At 34.4% G+C, this 21,309-nt stretch overlaps 1 protein-coding gene across 4 annotated transcripts in view; it reads right to left on the bottom strand.

The window, feature by feature from the left end:
- AGTPBP1 (ATP/GTP binding carboxypeptidase 1) overlaps positions 1-21,309 on the bottom strand; it is a 170,154-nt gene that overhangs the window by 87,005 nt on the left and 61,840 nt on the right. For all 4 annotated transcript variants that reach the window (XM_079927641.1, XM_079927638.1, XM_079927639.1 and 1 more), the window contains 4 exons: positions 17,370-17,407; positions 14,138-14,346; positions 12,418-12,595; positions 999-1,096 (listed from right to left, as the gene is read on the bottom strand). In XM_079927641.1, the coding sequence (XP_079783767.1) occupies positions 999-1,096; positions 12,418-12,595; positions 14,138-14,346; positions 17,370-17,407 (523 nt within the window). The remainder of the gene's footprint in view (positions 1-998; positions 1,097-12,417; positions 12,596-14,137; positions 14,347-17,369; positions 17,408-21,309) is intronic.

The raw sequence follows: 21,309 nt of genomic DNA, 5'->3' as shown, positions 1-21,309 counted from the left end.
AGGGAAGCCCAACATACTTTGTTTTTAATACACATGGAAACATACATAAAAGAAAGGTTTCCATCGAAATACAAAACTTTAAATTATAAACTTAATATTAATCTAGGAAATTTACTATCTCTAAACACTCACTTCCCAAAGAATCCAAACAGTTGATTTTAATATACCACCTGTTATCTAAGGAACACTTTACATGCAGAATAAACTCTTCTAACTTGGATCCTACCAGTTCTTTCACCATATCAAGTCCAGAACCACCAACACAGTTACCCCAGATTTTTTGCCTTGAACACCAGAGCCTGCACTGTTTTTCATCTTTGTAGCTTCTTGAGGCCAGGATGCATGCCATCACGTTGTCTAGACTGGCTACCATGACAATTTCGCCAAAGCTTGCCTTGGTGATCACATCTGGTGATAATAAAACTGGTTCTACATCTGCTATTAAGATAGAAATCTCCTTCCAGTATCTTAGATTCTATTTCCAGAGAGAGTCAAATACTCAGTGTACCCCAATTTTGATGTAGCATTTCAAGACAAAAAGGTCCAAGCAGACAAGAGTCAAATGAACCCCCTGTGCCCCAAAAGGCATTAAGCCAAACAGTTGAAAAATAAAGGAGTTAAGATGTTTTTCTGCAGATACTAAAATGGTCCCCTCTACCACTTAACAAAGCAAAACGGGTTGCCACCTAAGAGTCTCAAAAAACACTTTCCTTCACCCTTAGATTCCCTTAGACTTTAAAATCTAAGTCAGAAAGGTTAGATAAAATCTTCCTTGTCAGAGACAGTGAAAATAACTTTTTTTAAGGCCCTTTTCAGACTAATGTATTCAAAGCCACATTATTTTCCTTTCAATAGCTTAGTGTCCATAGTCATCCATGATAAAAAGATGTGGACAAAACAAATTAATCTACTGTTAGCTATACATAACTACCCAATCTTTGTTCTACACCTGTGAATACAATTTATAAAGTTGACTAAACACAGAAATTTATACCAACCTTAAAATTTTTATCTAGGTCATCTTCATTTTCGGTTTCATTTTCAGCTTCTAAATCAATATCATCGTTGTCATCACTTTCATCTACTACGTCATCCACTGTGATACAAAATGTGCTATAAGTAGGTCAGAGGTAAGCATTCTATAACATGCACATCCAAAAGTAGAATGTTATATATATATAAAACACTGGTATTTCAATCACCAATGGAAAAGTAAATGAAATTTCCTTATAAAAATGTCTCTAAGGTTGTTCCAGGTGTTGAAAAACCTATGAGATGAAGTGAAAGTACTTCAAAATTTGGAAAAGCACTCTAAAAATATATGAGCTTTTTTACTAATGTTGTCAAGTTCTAAAAAATTAATAATGTCTTACGTTGCAACAGCCTGAATGAAACACCTCGTTTCCTGTTTATGATAAATTTCAATAACTCTTTTCATCCATTTACAATTCACTCCCCATTTATTTCTTTCACTGACTGCCATGTACCATGCACTGTGTTGTGTGCTGGGAATTTTTTAAAAGATGTGTAAATATAGTCCCTGCCTCAGGGAGCTTATGAAGTTGAAGAGAGAAAGAACAAAAAATAATTATAATACAAAAGGTATACACCTAATGAAGGCATATACTTAAAAATGCCATGGGAATGGAATAATAAATGCAAGCTGCCTGGGGCCAAGGTTATTAGTGATCACTTCACAAAACAGGTAATAATTAAGCAGTATCTTGGAGAAAAATATAGCAGCTTTCTGGGTGAACATAAGAGTGTGTGAGTGTGGCTTTTAAGAAGAAATAATAATGTGAAAATAAAGAATTTAAATTATATCTTTGGAAAATAAGTTAATCGTGACTTAACTTGTATGCTTGAGAAAGTACTAGGAGAAGCAAATAAGAATGAGAAAATGAAGGGTATGATAGGCCAATTAGTTTAGATTTTCATCCGATGGAAGATAAGCACTGGGGATTTTAAAGAGGAGAGTGATTTAACTTACATTTTTCAAAAGATCACTCTGGCAGGTATGAGAAAGGGAGCATATATATGAAGGGGGACCAATTAACAGAGGAAAAGACAATAACTGTCTGGACCAATACAGCAGTAATGCGGATGAAGAATGAATATGCATTAGAGAAAAACCCAGGAAACAGAATGTAAAAGGACATGAGGACCATAGAGGTGGGGGACACAAGGAAAGAAGAGTAAAGGAGTACTCTGACAGTACTCATGTAAGCAAATGAGTACATTAAAACAAAGTAGAGAATATTTTTAAAGGACATTTTTCTAAACTTTGCTTTTATTTTTTGCCTCTATTGAGGAATAATTGACAATATAACTGTATATATTGAAAGTGTAAAATGTGATGATATATGGTAAAATGGTAAATCATGGTAAAATGATTATCAAGATGAATATAATTAATACGTCCATCACCTCACATGGTTAACACTGTGAACATTTTGTGTACGTGTGTGTGCATGTGCATGTGGTGCGAATGCTTAAGATTTACTCTCAGAAACTCAATGCCGTATTAATTATAGTCACCATGTTGTACATTAGATCCTCAGAACTTAATCTTCTTAAAACTGAAAATGTATACCCTTTGATCTTATCACCCCATTTACCATTCTCCCAGCCCTTGGAATCCAACTTTCTATTCCGTTTCTATGAAATCGTTTTTTTTTTTTTATTCAACGATTCCACATGTAAGTGATGCCATACAGTATTTGTCTTCCTCTGCCTTGCACATTTCACTTAGCATAAATGCCCACCAGATTCATCCATGTATCCATGTTGTTGCAAATGGCAGCATTTCCTTTTTTTAATTGGCTGAATAATATTTATATATGATATATGTACATCATATATATGAATCACTTTTCTTCATTCATTCATGGAAAGACATTAAGGTTGTTTACAAATGTTGGCTATTGTAAATAATGCTGGAATGAACATGGGTATACAGATATCTCTTTAAGATAATGATTTTGATTCCTTTGGATATATACCCAGGAGTGGGTTTGCTGGTATGATAGTTCTATTTTTAATTTTTTGAGGAACCTCCATGTCCTTTTCCATATTAGCTGTACCATGTTACGTTCCCACCAACAGTGTATAAGGGTTCTGTTTTTTCCAAATCCTCGCTACTTGCTCTCTCTTTTTGATAATAGCCATTCTAAGAAGTGCGAGGTAATATCTCTTTGTGGTTTTGGTTTGCATTTCCCTGATGATTATTGATGTAAGGCACCTTTTCATTATCTACTGGCCATTTGTACATAATTCTTATGTCTATTCAAGTCCTTTGCCCATTTTTAATTGGACTGTCTTCTTTTGTACCGTTCGGCTATGTGAGTTCTTTGTATTTTTTTGATATTAAACCCTTATTAGATATATGGTTTGCAATTATCTTTTCCCATTCTGTAGGCTGCCTTTTCAATATTTTTTTTTTTTTTTTTTTTTGCGGTACGCGGGCCTCTCACTGTTGTGGCCTCTCCCGTTGCGGAGCACAGGCTCGGGACGCGCAGGCTCAGCGGCCATGGCTCACGGGCCCAGCCGCTCCGCGGCATGTGGGATCTTCCCGGACCGGGGCACGAACCCGTGTCCCCTGCATCGGCAGGCGGACTCTCAACCACTGCGCCACCAGGGAAGCCCCTTTTCAATATATTGTCTCCTTTGCTCTGCAGAATCTTTTTAGTTTGTTGTAGTCCCACTCGTTTAGTTTCTGTTGCCTGTGCTTTTGTTATCTTACCCGAGAAATCACTGCTAAGACGAATGTCAAGGATCTTTTCCCTTAAGTTTTCTTCTAGGAGTTTTATAGTTTCAGGCCTTATATGTAAAGTCTTTTATCCATTTCGAGTCAATTTTTGTGAATGGTGTAAGACAGGGGTCCAGTTTCATTCTTTTGTGGATACCTAGTTTTTCCCAATACCATTTATTAGAGACTGTCCTTTCCCCATTGTGTGTTCTTGACACCCTTATCAAAAACTAGTTGACCATAATATGTTTGGGTTTATGACTGGGATCTCTAATCTGTTTCACTGGTCTATGTGCCCTGCTTTATTTGAGTACCATACTATTTTGATTACCATAGCTTCATAATAGCTTGAAATCAGGAAGTGTGATGCCTCCAGCTTTGTCCTTCTTTCTCAAGATTGCTTTGGCTATCTGGGGTCTTTTGTGGTTCCATACAAATTTTAGGATAGTTTTTATATTTCTGTGAAAAATGACACTGGAATTTTGATAGGGATTGCATTGATTCTGAAGATCACTTTGGTCAGCATGAACATTTTCATATTAATTCTTCCAACTCAAGAATACAGGATATCTTTCAATTGTTTTGTGTGTCTTCTTCAATAACTTCTAACAGTGTCTTATTGATCAGTGAACAGGTCTTTCAATTCCTTGGTAAAACTTATTCGTAAGTACTTTATTGTTTTTGATGCTATTGTAAATGGGATTGCTTTCTTAATTTCTCTTTCAGATAGTTCATCATTAGTGTGGAGAAACGCAACTGATGGTTTGTATATTAACTTTGTGTCCTGTACCTTTACTGAATTCATTTATTAGTTCTAACCGTTTTTTGGTGGAGATGTTACAGTTTTCTATATATGAGATAATGTCATCTGCAAACAGAGATGATTTCATTTCTTCCTTTCTGACTTGGATGCATTTCCTTTCTTTTTTCTAGCCTAATTGCTATAATTAGGATATCTAGCACTATGCTGAGTAAAAATGGTGAGAGTGGGCATTCAGCTTTTGTTTTTCTGTTGAACTCTTTATCTCTCTTTCATTTCTGAAGGACAATTTTGATGGGTAAAGTTTTTTTTTTTTTTTTTTGGCTGTGTTGGGTCTCCATTGCTGCACGTGGGCTTTCTCTAGTTGCAGCAAGCAGGGACTACTCTTCATCGCGGTGCGCGGGCTTCTCATTGCGGTGGCTTCTCTTGTTGCAGAGCATGGGCTCTAGGCACATGGGCTTCAGTAGCTGTGGCTCACGGGCTTAGTTGGTCCACGGCATGTGGGACCTTCCCAGACCAGGGCTTGAACCCACGTCCCCCGCATTAGCAGGCGGATTCTTAACCACTGCACCACCAGGGAAGTCCCGGGTCAAGTGTTTTTGATTGACAGTTTTTTTCTTCAAGCAATTTGAATATATCATCCCACTCTCTCCTGGCCTGCAAGGCTTCTGCCGAGAAATCTACTAATAGGCTTATCAGTATTACCACATAGGTAACAAGTTTTTTCTCTAGTTGCTTTCAAAATCCTTTGCCTTAAGAGCCTGATGAAAATGTCTTGGTGAAGATCTCTGAGGGATGAATCTATTTGCAGATCTTTGAGCTTGTGCACCTACATAGCCATATCTTCACCAGATTTGGTAAGGTTTCAGCCACTATGTCTTTAAATAAGTTTTCTGTCCCTTTCTCTCTTCTTCTGAGACTCCCATTACACAGATGTTGTTTCACTTAATCGTGTTCCACTATTCACATAGGCCTCCTTCACTTTTTCTTTCTGATTTCTTTTTCTCCTCTGACCTTATAATATCATGAGATCTGTCTTCAAGTTCACAGATTCTTTCTCTTGCTTGATTGAGCCTGATACTGAAGTTCTCTATTGCATTATTCATTGTATTCTTCAGGTCCAGAATTTGGTTCTTTTTATGATTTCTTACTCTTCATTGAACTTCTCATTTTGTTCATGTATTGTTTTCCTAAGTTCACTGAATTGCTTCTGTCTTCTCTTGAAGTATCTGAGCTTCTTTATTTTGAATTCTTTTTCAGATAACTCACAGATCTCCACTTCTTTAAGTTCAGTTACTGAAAAGTTACTGTGTTCCTTTGGCAGTGTCATGTTTCCTTGCTTTTCCAGGTTTCTGAAGGTTTTGTATTGATGTCTGTACATCTGAGGATGCAGTCAACTCTTCCAGCCTTTTTGGACTGGCTTGGGTAGGGAAAGACTTTCACCTGAAGGTGACTGTAAGAGCACCAGCTGAGTAGCACGCAGCGTCTTTGCTTCCTGGGAAGGCACAGTGGTGGCGTCTTTATGCAGCTCCATCAGTTGAGGTCAACATCAGCACTGACTGTAGGGGTCTTCTGTGGCCTATACTATGGAGGTCCTCAGGTAGCAGTGGTGGCTGGGGCTATTGGGATCCTCAGGGGCAAAGGCTGCTAGGGTCTTTTTGTACTCCTCTTTTCTGCCTATATGAGGAAGTTCTAGCTAACGGGATCCCCCTTGGCACCTGATCTGGTATGCTGGATCTCACAGCAGTAACAGAGCCAGCCAGAGTCCTACAATCAGGTGCATGTGGAACCACCACAAAGCCTGGGTCCTTGGGCACTGGTGCACTTGCTGTGGCAGTGGCATTGGTGTCTAAGGTGCGAGAATGTGCAGATCTGTCATGAAAATGAGGTCTGGAGCTCTGGGGCTCACTGTAGTGAGTCCAGCTGAGGGGAGATGCAGCAGCTATATGAGCCCACAGCAAGAGCTCCAACCCCAAGGAACAAATGCAAGAGGCAGGACTCCAGGCAGCTCCGTCAGCTGAAATAAACTTTGGTGAAGACTTGCAAAGCCTCGGAAACAAAGGCTATAAACATCCACAGCAGCAAGGCTCACTGGGATTCTTCTGCTGTCCTTTTCTCCATGGGGTAAAATTCTACTGAGGGGAACCCTCTGGTACCAAGCTGCTCTAGACTGGGGAATGGGGTGATGGAGATAAAATGCTTCCTGTACTTTTCTATGTGGCCATCCTCAGGTTTTGAGTTCTGCATGGTTTCTGATGCTTCTTCATTGAAGTTCAGAGCTATCCCTGAGATATTTTCATCAGTTTGTAGTTGGTTATTTATTGTTTTTGCTGCACTTGCAGGGGAGACAAGTGTTGGGACCTCCTACCCCTCCATCTTGCTGATGTAGCCTTCTTTAAACTATTTTACACTTCCATTTCCAATGTGATTTATCATAGCAAAGATTATAAATTCCTCCCACCCAAGTATCTGTTCTCTTCTCCTTCATTTCAGTAACAGAACCTCTGAGTTTTAGCTAGAGGTTATAGATTCCAGCCTCCCTCACAGTAGTTACAGCCATATGACTAATTTTTGGCCAACAGTATGTGAGACAAAGTTGTAAATACAAACTCCAGGTCACATCCTTTAAAAAGAAAATTGTCCTCTCCATTTTCTTCCATTACCATTTTCCACATGCACATGAGGAAACCACCATAGGAGATGATGAAAACAAAAAGAATCTTTTTCCTTTGATGACCTGGTGGACAGAGGCCTACTGTCCAGGATCACCTACCCATCTTCTGTAAGGGTATGTGAGAGAAAAAAAAAAAAATCTATCTCATGGCAGTGTAGCAAATAGGCTCTGGAGACAGAATACCTAATTCAAATCTTGGCTCCTTGAGTTACTAACTACTTGACTTTGAGCAAGTTACATAAGTTATTTGTGTCTCAGTTTCCTCATCTATAAAATGGAAATACCCACACATACTGTTCTTGGGAGACTTAAAGGAGTTAATATATATAACGTGCCAGGCAAAGAGTATGTGCTATATGGGACTTCCCTGGTGGTGCAGTAGTTAAGAATCCGCCTGCCAATGCAGGGGACATGGGTTCAATCCCTGGTCTAGGAAGATCCCACATGCCATGGGGCAACGAAGCCCGTGCACCACAACTACTGAGCCCATGCGCCTAGAGCCCATGCTCCGCAATAAGAGAAGCTACCACAATGAGAAGCCCATGCACCGCAACAAGGAGTAGCCCGCACGCGGCAACAAAGACCCAGCACAGCCAAAAAATAAATAAATTTATTTATTTCTAAAAAAAAGAGAGTATGTGCTATAAAAACGTCTGTTATTACTATTGTTGCTTGAGGGACTGTGGTACTGTACTGGGTCACTGTGTAACAGTAGCTCAGTCTATCCTAACAGAGTTACAAAATTGCTCTAAATTCTTTCAGAAATAGACCACACAAAGTAAGTATTTATATTGCATAGAGTAACTGGGTCTATTTATGTCAACGTACTAATGCCAGTTAGTCGTGGATAAACATAGGAAAAACTGACATTTGGTAAAAGAACTGTTAGGAAAAAAGAAGGCACTGAATTCAGAAAAGCCTATTGCAAATAAGAAAGACAACTCCTTGGATAGGGAGAAGGGAAAATGCAGTTCAGTATCAAAGAGAAAATATGTTTTCAATTTTTAGGCAAACCTGTCAAATATCTTCCTTTGTAGGTATTTTTCCTTTGGTTTCATACTCCAGATGTGAAAGGTCACATAGCTTAGGGTGTCTGAGACCTTCTTTTCTATTCCAATGATCTATTCTTGTACCATCACCAATATATATCAATTATTGTAACTTAATCTCACAATTAAAATCAGGGAATATAAATCATCCTTGTTGTTAGTTTTCAAAATGTCCTTGGCTCATTTATAGTGAAGACAAAAACATAGGAAAAAACTTAAATGGCTATCAATAGGAAACTAGTTAGATAAATTATACTGTATCTGTATGATATAACAATTAAAAGGTACAAGTCAGCACTTTCCATAAGGTTTTGGAAAGTATATTTCAAGGGGTTTATTTTGTTCGTCCTATTGCTCCTATAAATGTGATCTTTCCCTTTGTGTTTTCTGTTACTGTTTTTTGTTGATACATACATATATATACACACATGTGCGCGTGTACGCACACAAAAAAAAAACTAGTGAATTTTATTCATCTATCTTGTAAACAGGACTTCACTGAACTTTTATCTGGTCTAAGATACATTTTATAATTGATTTGCTTGGATTTTCCACATGAGCAATAACATCCTCTGCAGACAATGATATAATTTTATCTCACTCTTTTAATGATTAATACCTTTCCTTTCCCTGTCTCACTGATTTGGCCAGAGTTTTCAAAACAATGTTTAATAATGGTTGAGAAAGTCTTCCTCTAACACTTCATAACTATTTGTGATGTTGGTCGCTGATCTGAGTTAGATAATACTCAGCTAGCATGGAAAATATTCCTTAAGAAATTTTATCTGGAATTAATAATGATTTTTATCAAAACTCTTCACAGCATTTATTAAGATAATCATCGGTTTTCTTGCTTTGACCTACTGATAAATTTTAATTAAAGTCTTAATATTACAATAAACTTACTTTCTAAAATAATCCTTACTTTGTCAAAGTGTCCTATATCTGAAAATGCCGCTCAATTCAATATTCTAGTATTTTAGATTTTTGTATTTATTTTCATGAGTGACAATGATCTGTAAGTTGTTTCAGGTTATTCTTACCAGGTTTTGATTTCAGCAACATACTAGCTTCTAAACTTTTCTTTTTTTTCTATGCTCTGGAAAATAAAGCATAGGAAAATTTCTTGAAAGTTGAGAGAACTAATCTATAAAGTCATCGTTGTTTGGTGTCTTCACTGAAGGCAACTTGATTGCATATTCAGTTGTGGGTTTGCTACTATTTAAGTCAATTTTAGTTATTTATATTTCCCTAAAATATTGTCCATCTCAATCATATTTTCAAATGTATTAACATGAGCTATCTTCAGCATCCACTTAGATTGACTGGATCTCCTCTATTTAACTTGCCAAGAACTTAGAGGTATATTAAAATCACCCACTAATGCTGTGTTTCTATCAATTTCTCCATATTATCCAAATAATTATAGCTTTATCTACCTTTGTTCTAGTGCTTGGCACACTTGTTACTATCTAGCTTATATAAAATCATCTTTGATATCTTGCTTTAAACATTTTGTTCTGTATTTATATTTTGTGGGGTAGTAATAATGTCTTCCTCACCTTTCTTGAGCTGAGAAAAACAGATACACAGTTGCCAATCTGTTTATTTTAAGCTTTCAGTCTTGCTGTTTTAAGAGTTTCCAGGATGTATCAGCTACTTAGATTTTGTTTTTAACCCAACCTGAGAGTCTCTTTTTTTTTAATGGGGGTATTTTATCCTTTTAGATATCTTATTACTGAAACTGATTTGCTTGTTCTCGCTTTGTATTCAGCATTTTCCGGATTTTGTGCATCTTGGAAATTTTCTTACTTTTCTATGGCAGTGATGGATGGACCTCTTCAAGAACTTTTTCCAAGAAGGAATATACATTATTTTATACAGAATTTCAAAGGGTTCTTAGTCTCTGAGGTCCATCCATGGATTCCTATGGTTCAGTAGATTCTAGTCCAAGGATCTTTACTTTTACATTTTGAAACACATATTTGGGCCACTATTTCTATAATTACCATCTTAGAAATGCAACAATATTATAATTTAAGAAATCTATGAATATAAATTGCAAAAGACCCAGTTTACTATAGCCGTATATTATGTATCTTTCACCAAAAATTAGTTGATATATTTCAAAATAATAGTAGAGCAACTACTTAGTATTACATAATTAACAATTTGTAATGTTAAATACAATTACTCTACTACCATGTCTTCTGTGTTCTTGACTTAATTCATCACTGGCCTGGCTGAAGTATTATTTCATACAATTACTTCAGAAGGGTTCCTGGGCAATATGCTTCTGTACCCTTGCATATCTAAGAATATGTCACCTTCACATATGGGTGGCTTCTAATAAGGGTTCAGAAATCTTGAGTCAGAACTCTTTTCCTTCAAATCTCCAGAGTCTGCTTCACTGTCTTTTGGCATTAAATGTTTAAGAGAATAAGTCTGGAGGCCAGCTCAATTCATCCATTAACAAGTGTTAAATGCACATTTATTATAACTCATGCCATCTAACGCATGCTGAGGATAAAATGAAGGTAAAAACAACAGTCTTAGCTTCGTGGAATTTACAGTCTAACTGAGGATGGTAAAAAATAATGAAAATTGTGATAAATTTAATGAAGCCTGATATGTGAGAAAATGATGGAGAGCAGGGTGTTTTCCTTGTGTCTATGCAATTGCTCTCACATCTCATTCATGAAGCCTTCTTAGTCAATTAAAGTCTCCATTTCTAGTTCAGTGAACCATCAGTCTGAAATGATGCAGAAAAGGAGCCCTCAGAAAAATATTATCTCTGTCTTTTTTTTCCCCATGTTTGATATATTCCCTGCACTACAAGTCAGCTTTCTCTATCCATGTGATTATTCTGGACACTGAACAAAGAACACTCTGGGGTATATCCTATCTCTCTCCCAGTGTTACTACCTGCCACATATAGTGAAGTCTCACAAGCTTTCTACCAGTTAGAACACCACTTAAACCTCCATAATCCTACACTGAGAGAAAGAAATTCCAAAAGCTCCTTGACTCTCCCTCCAAATTAGGTACTAGTAGCCCTCAACCTGGAGCCAGATACTGCATTTCATAGAAGGGTGAATAGAGTTGACACTCTTCCTTAATCTATTCTTTTCTCCAACATGTTTGTTGCACACCCTATGTTTATTCCATGAGAATGCTCCTTTTATCTAGTTTTCAGATTCTGTACAGATTTTTCTCCTATTTTTGAAGTCTGTTGGCAATTTTAAATGGAATGAGAAGAAGCAATTAGATCACTGTTTTCACTTAGCGATGTTTAATCAAGTCCCAGACTTAGACTTTTAAACCTTTTAAAGGAAGTTTCTGAATAATCCATTTTGATATTTTGTATAGACTAAACTTCTACTTTAATAATTAAATACTTTAGAAATGCAATCATAACAGTGAACTCTGTGATATATACCATAGGTAAATCTATATCAAGGATAATAAACTAATTATAATTACTTAAAAATTTTCATAAATCACTTCAAAGCATTGCTTTTAAATATAATTAAAAACCTCTTACTTTTTTAAAAAGTGATCACCTAACAAGAAAATACTTTAGAAATTCTATTAATAGCCTAGACTACTTTCTCTTTTGAATTTTGCTGTGTCTTATAAAAAAATTCTGCTTTTTCCCCACATTAAGAAGTGGAAACTCTTACTTCCTTTGCTATGTACACAATATTGCATCAAAAATGACAAAGAGCCAATTTATGATATTTTCATATTTTCTATCAGGTAACTGTGCAAGTTTTGTTAAACATAAACTGTAACATGTTTGATGATTAGACACCTTTAACTTTAAAAAATGAAGTTCATTAAAAAGCTACAAATGTAAGCTCAAATAGAATTACCTAAACAGTTAATGTTTACATTCTTAGACTTTGAAAATTTATATAAACTATCAAATACTGTTCCTGTGTGGTACTTAAAGTTTTTCACAATTCACATTTCCACATATGTAGTATACCCCACATTCCTTCCCTTAATTAATCAATCTCAATTTCTTATATTTGAAGAAATATTTATTAACTAAAAAATAATATGAAGGTTTATCGTGTTCATTAAAACCTTCTTTTGCTAGGGAGATGAACAAAAGCAAAAATAGATAAAGTCACACAATTCCAATAACCACTGAAAGCCAGCAAGAAGCATGTGGTCCTACCTTCAGGGGGTAAACTGTAGAGCTGGGCCACAGGTCCAGTCACAGGAATAACTGGTAACTGGAAATGGAAAGAACTTTTAATCGTTGGGAGTGGCAGGCGATTTTTAGGGAAACACTTCCTCATTATCAGACTGGAGGTGTTGACAAGAGGATCAAGGGTCCTGACTGCCAAACATTCCTGTTTTATAAGAAAAGAAAAAAAAGATAATGTGCCTTTGGTGAATAAGTGAAACAATTTTACATGACTTCGGAAAGTAATACATTAATAATTTTCAGAAGGCAAATACCACAAAAAAATTTAACATAATTATAAAACAGCTTTGACTAATCAGAAATATCTCTTTTTAAGTAAGAACCTCATATGGCAAATTTAGCAGTAATTTTCCTTAAATATTTTAACTAAGCAGAAATCAGTACCATCTCCGGTACCAGAAGTCTCCAAAGCACTAAGTAATATCTATGAGTGACTTAGGGAGCATTTAGCAAGCCTAGGGTATAAAATAAAAATGAAAATTTAAGGGAAGAAAAAAAAGAAGATTAAGAAATTAAGACAGGTGTAAAAAATAAAAAGGAATGTGCATTTGGCTGAGCCTTTCTCAAAATTCTATCAGTTATCATGCAATAGCACCCCTAATAAGTTAGCTGTTCAACTTATAAAAGAATAGCCTGAATATCACAATTTTAAGTTTTAAGAGTTTAATTTGCTATCCTGGTATCTAATCTTGAGAAGGACTAGTGAACAGGGAATTTGAAACTATTTCATATAACACTGTTATTATTATTGACAATTGACATCTAGATGGCTTTAGATGGCACTTTGATAACCTGTGAAGTTTTCAGTAGAAATCTTCACACCTGACCTGTCAAAACAGATGAAAAACTAAGGCTCATAAATGTGAAGTGGCATAAACAAAGTCACCCAATTCTTCCTCATATATCAAATATCCATCACTGTCTATATTAGGAATAGTAAAAATAAGTGCATGTGATTGATCTAGAAAAGAAAAAGCTAAGAGTTAACATAAAATATGTGTTCTTAACTACTCTCACACAGAAAAAGATTATTTGTTGTGTGTAAGACCAAGAGGGCACAACCAAGGTGACTGGTTGGAATTTTCAAGACAGATTTTGTTCTAATAATTATAGCCTTGTAAAAATAAAAGGTTACTTTGCAATATCCTCACTCTACAGATGCTAGAATCTTGCTAAAGATATTGTTGAGAAGGTTTATGCATAAGATGGCTGGCAGAACCAGGATTCCTAACTCCAGGTTTCACTTCTGTACCTGCACTATTTAAAAATATTCTCTCCAGAAGAAAGACCGAGAACACTCACAAACAACATATCTGCCTTACCAGCCATAAAGGATTTGTGAATACTTATGAGGGGAACATACAAAACTGAGTATAGCCAACTGCACACCTTAGAAAACGTGGCTATATGGAATTCCTTCCTGCCCAGTGGAGAGATTTATATACATCTTCCTTTTACGTATGGGGGAGAAACCTCATATTGCAGAGATATGCACTGAGCACTTTCTCAAACTCAGTCTGATGTCACAGTTGAGAAACGATTGTGCCTTTTGGCTTTCAGATTTTTTTAATATATTTATCATACTTTTTGAGTATTTTTAGAAATACTAAGTATTCTTAAGAACCAAAGAACCAAATCCTATCATTAATAGGTAATCATAATAACAGGAAGAAAATTAAAAACTCACTTGTGAAGTGTTATAAAGAATTTTCATCCCATTGGCATCGATAAATGCTTTTCTTCCCAACTTGATGCTTGTAACACTTTTTAAACTCTGTAAAATTCCTTTTCGAATGAGCATGTTTCTATGCCGATTATCATGGCGGTGCCAATCTACATAAATTGTTAAAAGGACTTGGACATATCCTCTGTCTACAGCTCTCCTGGCATTTGTTTCTTTAACAAAAGAAAATTGAGAAAATATTTTTTAAATAATAAGAGACACTGGTAGAATAAATCAAATTAAAAACATAACCACAATACTGGAATGAAGTCTTACAATACTTTTCCAAAAATAAATGGCAACCACATATTTAAATATTTTTTAGCTAACAACATAAATATGACAAGTTCCAGGTAATTTTCCAGAAACCTGCCCATATATTGTTTTGTGGTTAATAAATATCAAAATATCTTTAACACAATTAAGGTTGTATATTTTTAAATGTTAATACTAACAAAACTTTCATATATTTTAAAACTTATGAATATACTGACTTTCATTACACCAAAAGGAATATATAAGCCTTTAACTCACTAGCTGTGACTATGATTTTGTTAAAAGCCATTATCATTATCGCAACTTCTATTACAATCTTTGTGTGAAATAAACTCCATTGGATTGCAGCTCCTACTACAAATTGTATGTGTTTCTATTGAAATTATTTTAAATTTTAATTACCCCCACAATTATATATAAATATCCATGCCACAACAAAGCTAAGTGAAAAGTACTTAAACAACTTTTTAGTAAGTGAAATGTAAGAAGCATTATATGATTAGAAGATAGTGCTTTATTGTCATTAATTTTTTAATATATGAAAAAACTGCATCAAAATTTTTTTTTGTAAACAGTCAATTTTATTGGGGTAAAATTAACAGAAATAAATTCATAAATTTGATGTACTTCATTTTTTTAATGTTAATATTTAAGATTTTTAACCAAAAGGGTGCATTTCACTAAGATGAGAGCAAGGGGATCGTATCTTAGCAACATCCTGAGCCACCCAGCACCACATGGGTGGGCCAATGATAAGAGTGCAAGATAATGTGGAATACCAACCCATCTGAGGTTGTTTACTTAGAAAGAAATACCAATCTCTTCCTCATCTACATTTACATATAAAATGACCACCTGGCTCATGGCATGGACACTAAGATAATGCAACAGTAAGGCTGTGCTGCTTTTAGTTGCCTGAAAGAATTACTACAGTTTTAAATGTGCTAATACCCACCTAAAACATAAAGACACTGAGATCAACAAACTTATTAATGCCCTCTTAGAAATTATGTTCTGATATTTGAGAGCTGGAAGAAACTCACAGGGGCAGGAAGGGGGCACTTTCTTATGTAAAAGGTTTAATACCTCTGTTGTGTCTGGAAGAGACAGTTTGTTAAGGCTGTGGCTATCTATAGAACAGTTCAATAGGTCTGACTAACAATAGTTTCATGTATTTTAAACAAATATACATATTTTGTTTACACCAATTGGAATATATAAGCCTTTAGTTTACTAGCTTCTTAGTATTACCAGTAATACTTAAAAGATATTACTATCATAATGTCTTTTAAGAATCACTGTAACTCCTATTACAAACTGTGTTTCCACTGGAATTCCCAAAAGCCTAAATGGTATTTATGAGAAATATTTAAATTCTTTATTGAAGATCAAATTAAAAACTTGTGCATAACTCAAACACAGGTGCTGAGTGACTCTTAAGAGAAGTGAGCAGATCTATCTGCAATCCAGGATCATTTACTTGTCAGTTACTTTTTTACCTGATGGAGCAAACAGATATGTTTGCCCACTATCCTCCTTTGAAGGAGAAGAAGGGAGGGAGTAAAAGGAAGCTTATTATTTAAAACTGAAGATATCAGCATTTCAGTCATTTTAGGTTAACTGATTTCTAAAAATACTTGAAACTTAGAGTTTTAGTTTTTACTGACTTTGAATTAGTGACTTTGTCATCAGTGATTCTGAAAATTAGTAAGCTTTAATAAGAGTTTAGTTTTAATGGCTATTTTAATCTACTCTAAATCAAAAAAAATATGCCTACATTAATTTAAAAATTAATCTTTAAACAATTTGAACCACAAAGGCAGGGAAGGCACATCAAAGCAAGGCTACAAATATCTTTGAAATTAATCCAAATATTCTAATCTTGGTCTAAAGTTTATCACATCATATATGAAAACAAAGCTACATAGCTAATCTAATTGAATAACACACATTTCATTTCAAGGATAAAACTGTTAACTGAATTTTATGCACTCTAGTATATAATAGTAATACCTAAGGTGATTCTTTAAATTTAATAAATCATTACCAAATATCAGATTCTCAATCAATTAATCATTTGCTACTGTCCTTCTCATCAAACTTAAGGGCAAGTTGGTCTCACCATCAATAGACAGTTTTTGGGAAAAATAACATTGAAAGCCATCAACATAGATCTTTAGGACTAAATGTTATTGTGGTTAAATAAGATGTTAATTTAATCAACCAATGGAATGGGGGAATGGGAGTGCTAACAAAAATTAATATTTAAAATACAGACACTGAGTATCATGGAGAGAAAAAAAGCACATAATGCAGATGGTTACTCTCCAAAAAAAAAGCACCATATTGCGTTAAGACACATTTCCTCCAATACTTCAATTTTGAAGATTAAAAAAATTGTGCTTTAGTCTGTAAATGCATTTAGTAAAATGTAAATTTACATTAAGTCATTTTTAATGTTATAAATTTGAATTTTATGGTAGAAATAAAACTTCTAATAAAGAGGTCCTAACTGAAAATCATATGTTACATAGAGACAGTAGTTGTCAAAGATACTCTTCATGGTAGATGTTCTCAAGGCCATGTTAGCATCACTTTTTCAAAATGATAGTATATAATATTTACATATTACTTTCCCCTACTAACAAGGCTTTATGTTTATGAAAGTAACTTAGAAAAAGGAAGTCAATATACTTGAATAAATTATATGAATGTACTGATAAATTAGAGCTCAATAAACATAAATGATCTTAGATATATATCAATCGACTGTACTAAAAGATAAAATCAACTTTGACATTAAATTATTATGAACAAGCTTTATAAACATAAACTAAATCTACATTTCTAGTTTCTTTAACATAGTAGACAGAATACTCAGAAAAATAGTATCTAGTATTTCTAGTATTTAAAAACTTACTTGATTTTAGCAATGCAGCAAGGGTGTCTAAAGCAACCCTGTCAACATGAGAAAACACAAACAACAACAAAACTAGTAAAATTAATCTACAATAGTAAATTCATACAATCTTTTCAGATAAGTAATTAGTATCTACTCCAAATGTCATTCCTGTTATAATCAATTACATATGCTGTTTCTCTATATGCCTCACTTCCTTCAGGTTAAAATTGGATATGAGGAAGATTGAAATATCAACAAAAAAGCACCAAAAAAAAAATGTTTAAGAAAGAAAAAGAAGAAAATTAACAATGTCTAAGTCTTCATATCAGAGGTTAGGTGAATGGAATCATTGTACCTGTGTCTGACTGGGACAGAGTTCACAAAGGAATAATACTAAGAATCATAGATTCTGATTCACAAAAAAATTAAAACAAAAACAAGTTTTAACACAAAGTTTGCAACTACAAAATTCTATAGATATTCGTAGCTATCTGACTTCAAAGTATTTTAGTTCTATCAAGCAATAATCCTAACACTTAATGTGATAACAAATGTAAAATATTTTGGAACTAGGAGGTTTGGGGAGAGGAAGTATGAACCCTTAACATTTTTCAGCCATACGGCACCAAAGAGAATAATGACCTAATTAACATCTCAAAAATTCTCACTGCCCATTAGAGGACTTATATATTCTTTGAATATAAATGTGCAGTTACACACAGTGAAATCAGTGGCCATTAAGCAACTTTGAAAATATATATAACATCACTGTGGAAAACCTGTAATTCAAATATTTTTTTAAAAATGAGTTATTGAAGAAATGGAACTTTCAGGAACTTTAAAAATATAAGCCAGTACCTCTTAGTAAGATTTCAACAAGGATAATTAATTTGCATAAAAATATGTACACTGTCAAATTTAAGCATTTCACTCATCACTAAGCATTTGTTGAATGCCTACTAGATACCCACAGTAGCAGGTTCTTCATGGGTATAAAATTAGAAAACAAAGTTATCTCTTTCACAGATAATTTTACAATCTAGATAATGTAATAAAATGTACATATCTATGGAAAAACTACTCAAGAAATTAAAACTGAAAACAAGATAATAAAGTTAAAAAAGCTACATACACACTAGTGGTACACATAGCGTGACCAGATGATGACTTCTAAGATGACTTAGAAGATTTAAAACGGATACTGATTTAAGATGGATATTGGTTCAAAATAAAACCTGAAACAATAATCCAGGACTAGGTACAGACTAAGTGCTCATTTATAATAAATGCTCATTACTGCTACCCTCTAGAGCAAGTTGTTAACAGTTACATTTTGGTTTATTGACACAAATAAAGCAACCATATAAACATTTATTTATGATAACATTTGTAAAATAAAAACAACAGTATATGCTCTAAAAAATATAAACTCCTGCATGTAACTTTCTGAAAACAATGTGCAGTTTTGGTAATGGCAAGTTAAAAGTAAATGAAAACTATAAAATTATAACAGAATTTTCACAGCACTGAATCATCAGTAAGAAACTTTTCATAATCTTATAATTATTCAATAAAATGCACTTAAGACTGTAAAACTATCAGAATAAGGATGACTTTTAAATTGGTCAAAATCAGAATTAAATGGATCTTCTAAGTACAATGGCAATTTTGGGGAAAAAAGACTTCATTCAGCAAGGCCTGACAAATGCCAAAAATTGTTACATATGCCTTGTATATGTGTTTTCTAGTTTAATTGTTAAAAAAAAAAATTCCTAGTCCATAGAATTGACACATTTTATGAATAAGGAAACTAAGGATTTCAGAATATAATATGCCTAGGGTCACATAAAAACTAAGTGATATGAAAAATAAATCATACAAGATTCTTGTTGAGAAAGAAAATTATGAAATCAGAAATGTCAGTCTCCTCCAAAAAGATATGTTGAAGTCCAAACCTCTAGCACCTCAGAACGTGGCCTTATCTGGAAACAGGGTCTTTGCAGATGTAATTAGTTAAAATGAAGTCATGCTGGAGTAGACTGCCCTTAATCCATCAACACAGATGCTCTTATAAAAAGAGGGAAGACTATTTGAAGACAGACACACAAGGAGAGAACACCATATGATGATAGAGGCAGAGACTGAAATGTTGCACCTACAACCAAAGAACACTAAAGATTGCCAGCAAACCACCAAAAGCTAGGAATAAGCAAGGAAGGATTCTCCCCTGCAGGTTACAAAGGGAACACTGGTCCTGCTGACAAGTTGATTCTGAACTTCCAGCCTCCAGGGACAATAAATTTGTTATTGTAAACTACCAACTTTGTACTAGGTACTTTGTTACAACAGTCCTAGGAAACTAATACAATTGCTTAGAGGCAATCATTTGCAATGAACTCAGAATTTTCCCATCTACAGCTAAGTCTTAATTCAAAATTTTAAAAATCTTAACAGCACTTTCAGAAACAGTCTTTCTGCCTGCTGGCAGCTGTTTACAACACATTTGAACCAAACAGAAGTGCTCTGACATTTTCTAAGCCTTAAACTACATGTTTTTCTCTTGATGTTTATTCTTCAATGCTGCCAAAACTGGATATGCACCCAATTCCTTCTGCCCATCATGCTTGTTCCACAGCCCCATTAGATGAAAAGAAATTATGAAGTTTGGTGCAAAGTCGTCTTGACAGTTTTACCAAGATGTTTTTTAAAAGGTATTTTTAAAAACTTCAGTACTAAGGAATTTCTGCAATTCTATATCAGTTATAAGCCAGTATGAATTTATAATATAAAAGTTACCCAACAATTACAGAATAGTATTTATTGAAAAGTACATTTTTATATGTTGATTAGAATTTCTCAGCACCAATATTTTATACTTCCTCATATATTTTTCAGTCTTCACAAGTCCCACACAGAATAACATAACTAACAATGGCTTTAAAAGCAGCCTGTGGCTTATTCATTTGGGAGCAGTGAGGGAGGAGAAACTGAAGCCCCAGGTACTCATGAAGTTATTTAAGTTGCAGGGGGGAGTCAATCCTTGCAATAACCTCCAAACCTGTAGTGAAACTCAGAAAGAGTTACAATAGCTTTTAGAGTTGCTTCCTTCTAGATTAACAGTGTTTAAATCCAAAACCTAAAATTGGAAAGGAAAGGAAATTCTAAAGGAAAGCACCGCTCTTCAAACATAAATAATAACCCTCAATCTTCTTCAACTAACTAAATGCACGGCATTAAGGGGAGGAAAAATTGGTATACAAATGCTCTAGATGTTGAGATTGTTTAATTAAGGGGGAGATCCTACAATTATTCAAAATAATAAAGGAATCATGATATAGATGTCTGGTCAATGAATGGTTTATCCTTTTTAAAGTAAAAATAAAGTTTAAAGAGTTTTTCTTTTTAAAATATAGAAAAAAGAATGAAGGAATAATGTAGATAATTTACATTCCTTTCTCAGAAGTTTAGACCCACTGATTTCTACATGGTTTTGGAAATGGTCCATGTTGTATATTATACAGATACTTGTGAAATGTTCTTTTCTCATAGGAACTTTTTATATTAGGTTTGGTAACTTGGTTACAATAGAGTAATGTAGACCTTAAGTAGGAGATCATAACCAAGATCAAGATTAATTTTAAAGTACTTTAAAGATCAAGAAGAGAAAAGCCATAAAAATTTTAAAGATAAAGAATATATTTTTAATATTAACTAGGATTCATGCACATCCACATTACTACATTACTTACCTAAACTAATTACACTGCATTAATATAGCCATTGTGCTAATTACAAGAATTAACTCATTAAATCCTCATAACAACCTTATGATGTAGGCACAAATACTACCATTTTATAGACAGGAAACTGGGGCATAAAAAGTTAGGCAACTTACTTCATATCATGAGGCCAGTAAGAGCTAACATGCAAATCAAGTTCTGCAGAGCTCCAAAGCCCA

Source organism: Stenella coeruleoalba, assembly GCF_951394435.1.
Source record: "Stenella coeruleoalba genome assembly, chromosome: 7".
In the NCBI taxonomy this organism is placed as follows: Eukaryota; Metazoa; Chordata; class Mammalia; order Artiodactyla; family Delphinidae; genus Stenella; species Stenella coeruleoalba.
The sequence above is the reverse complement of the archived record's forward strand: the minus strand, read 5'-3'. Positions and strand labels throughout refer to the sequence as shown.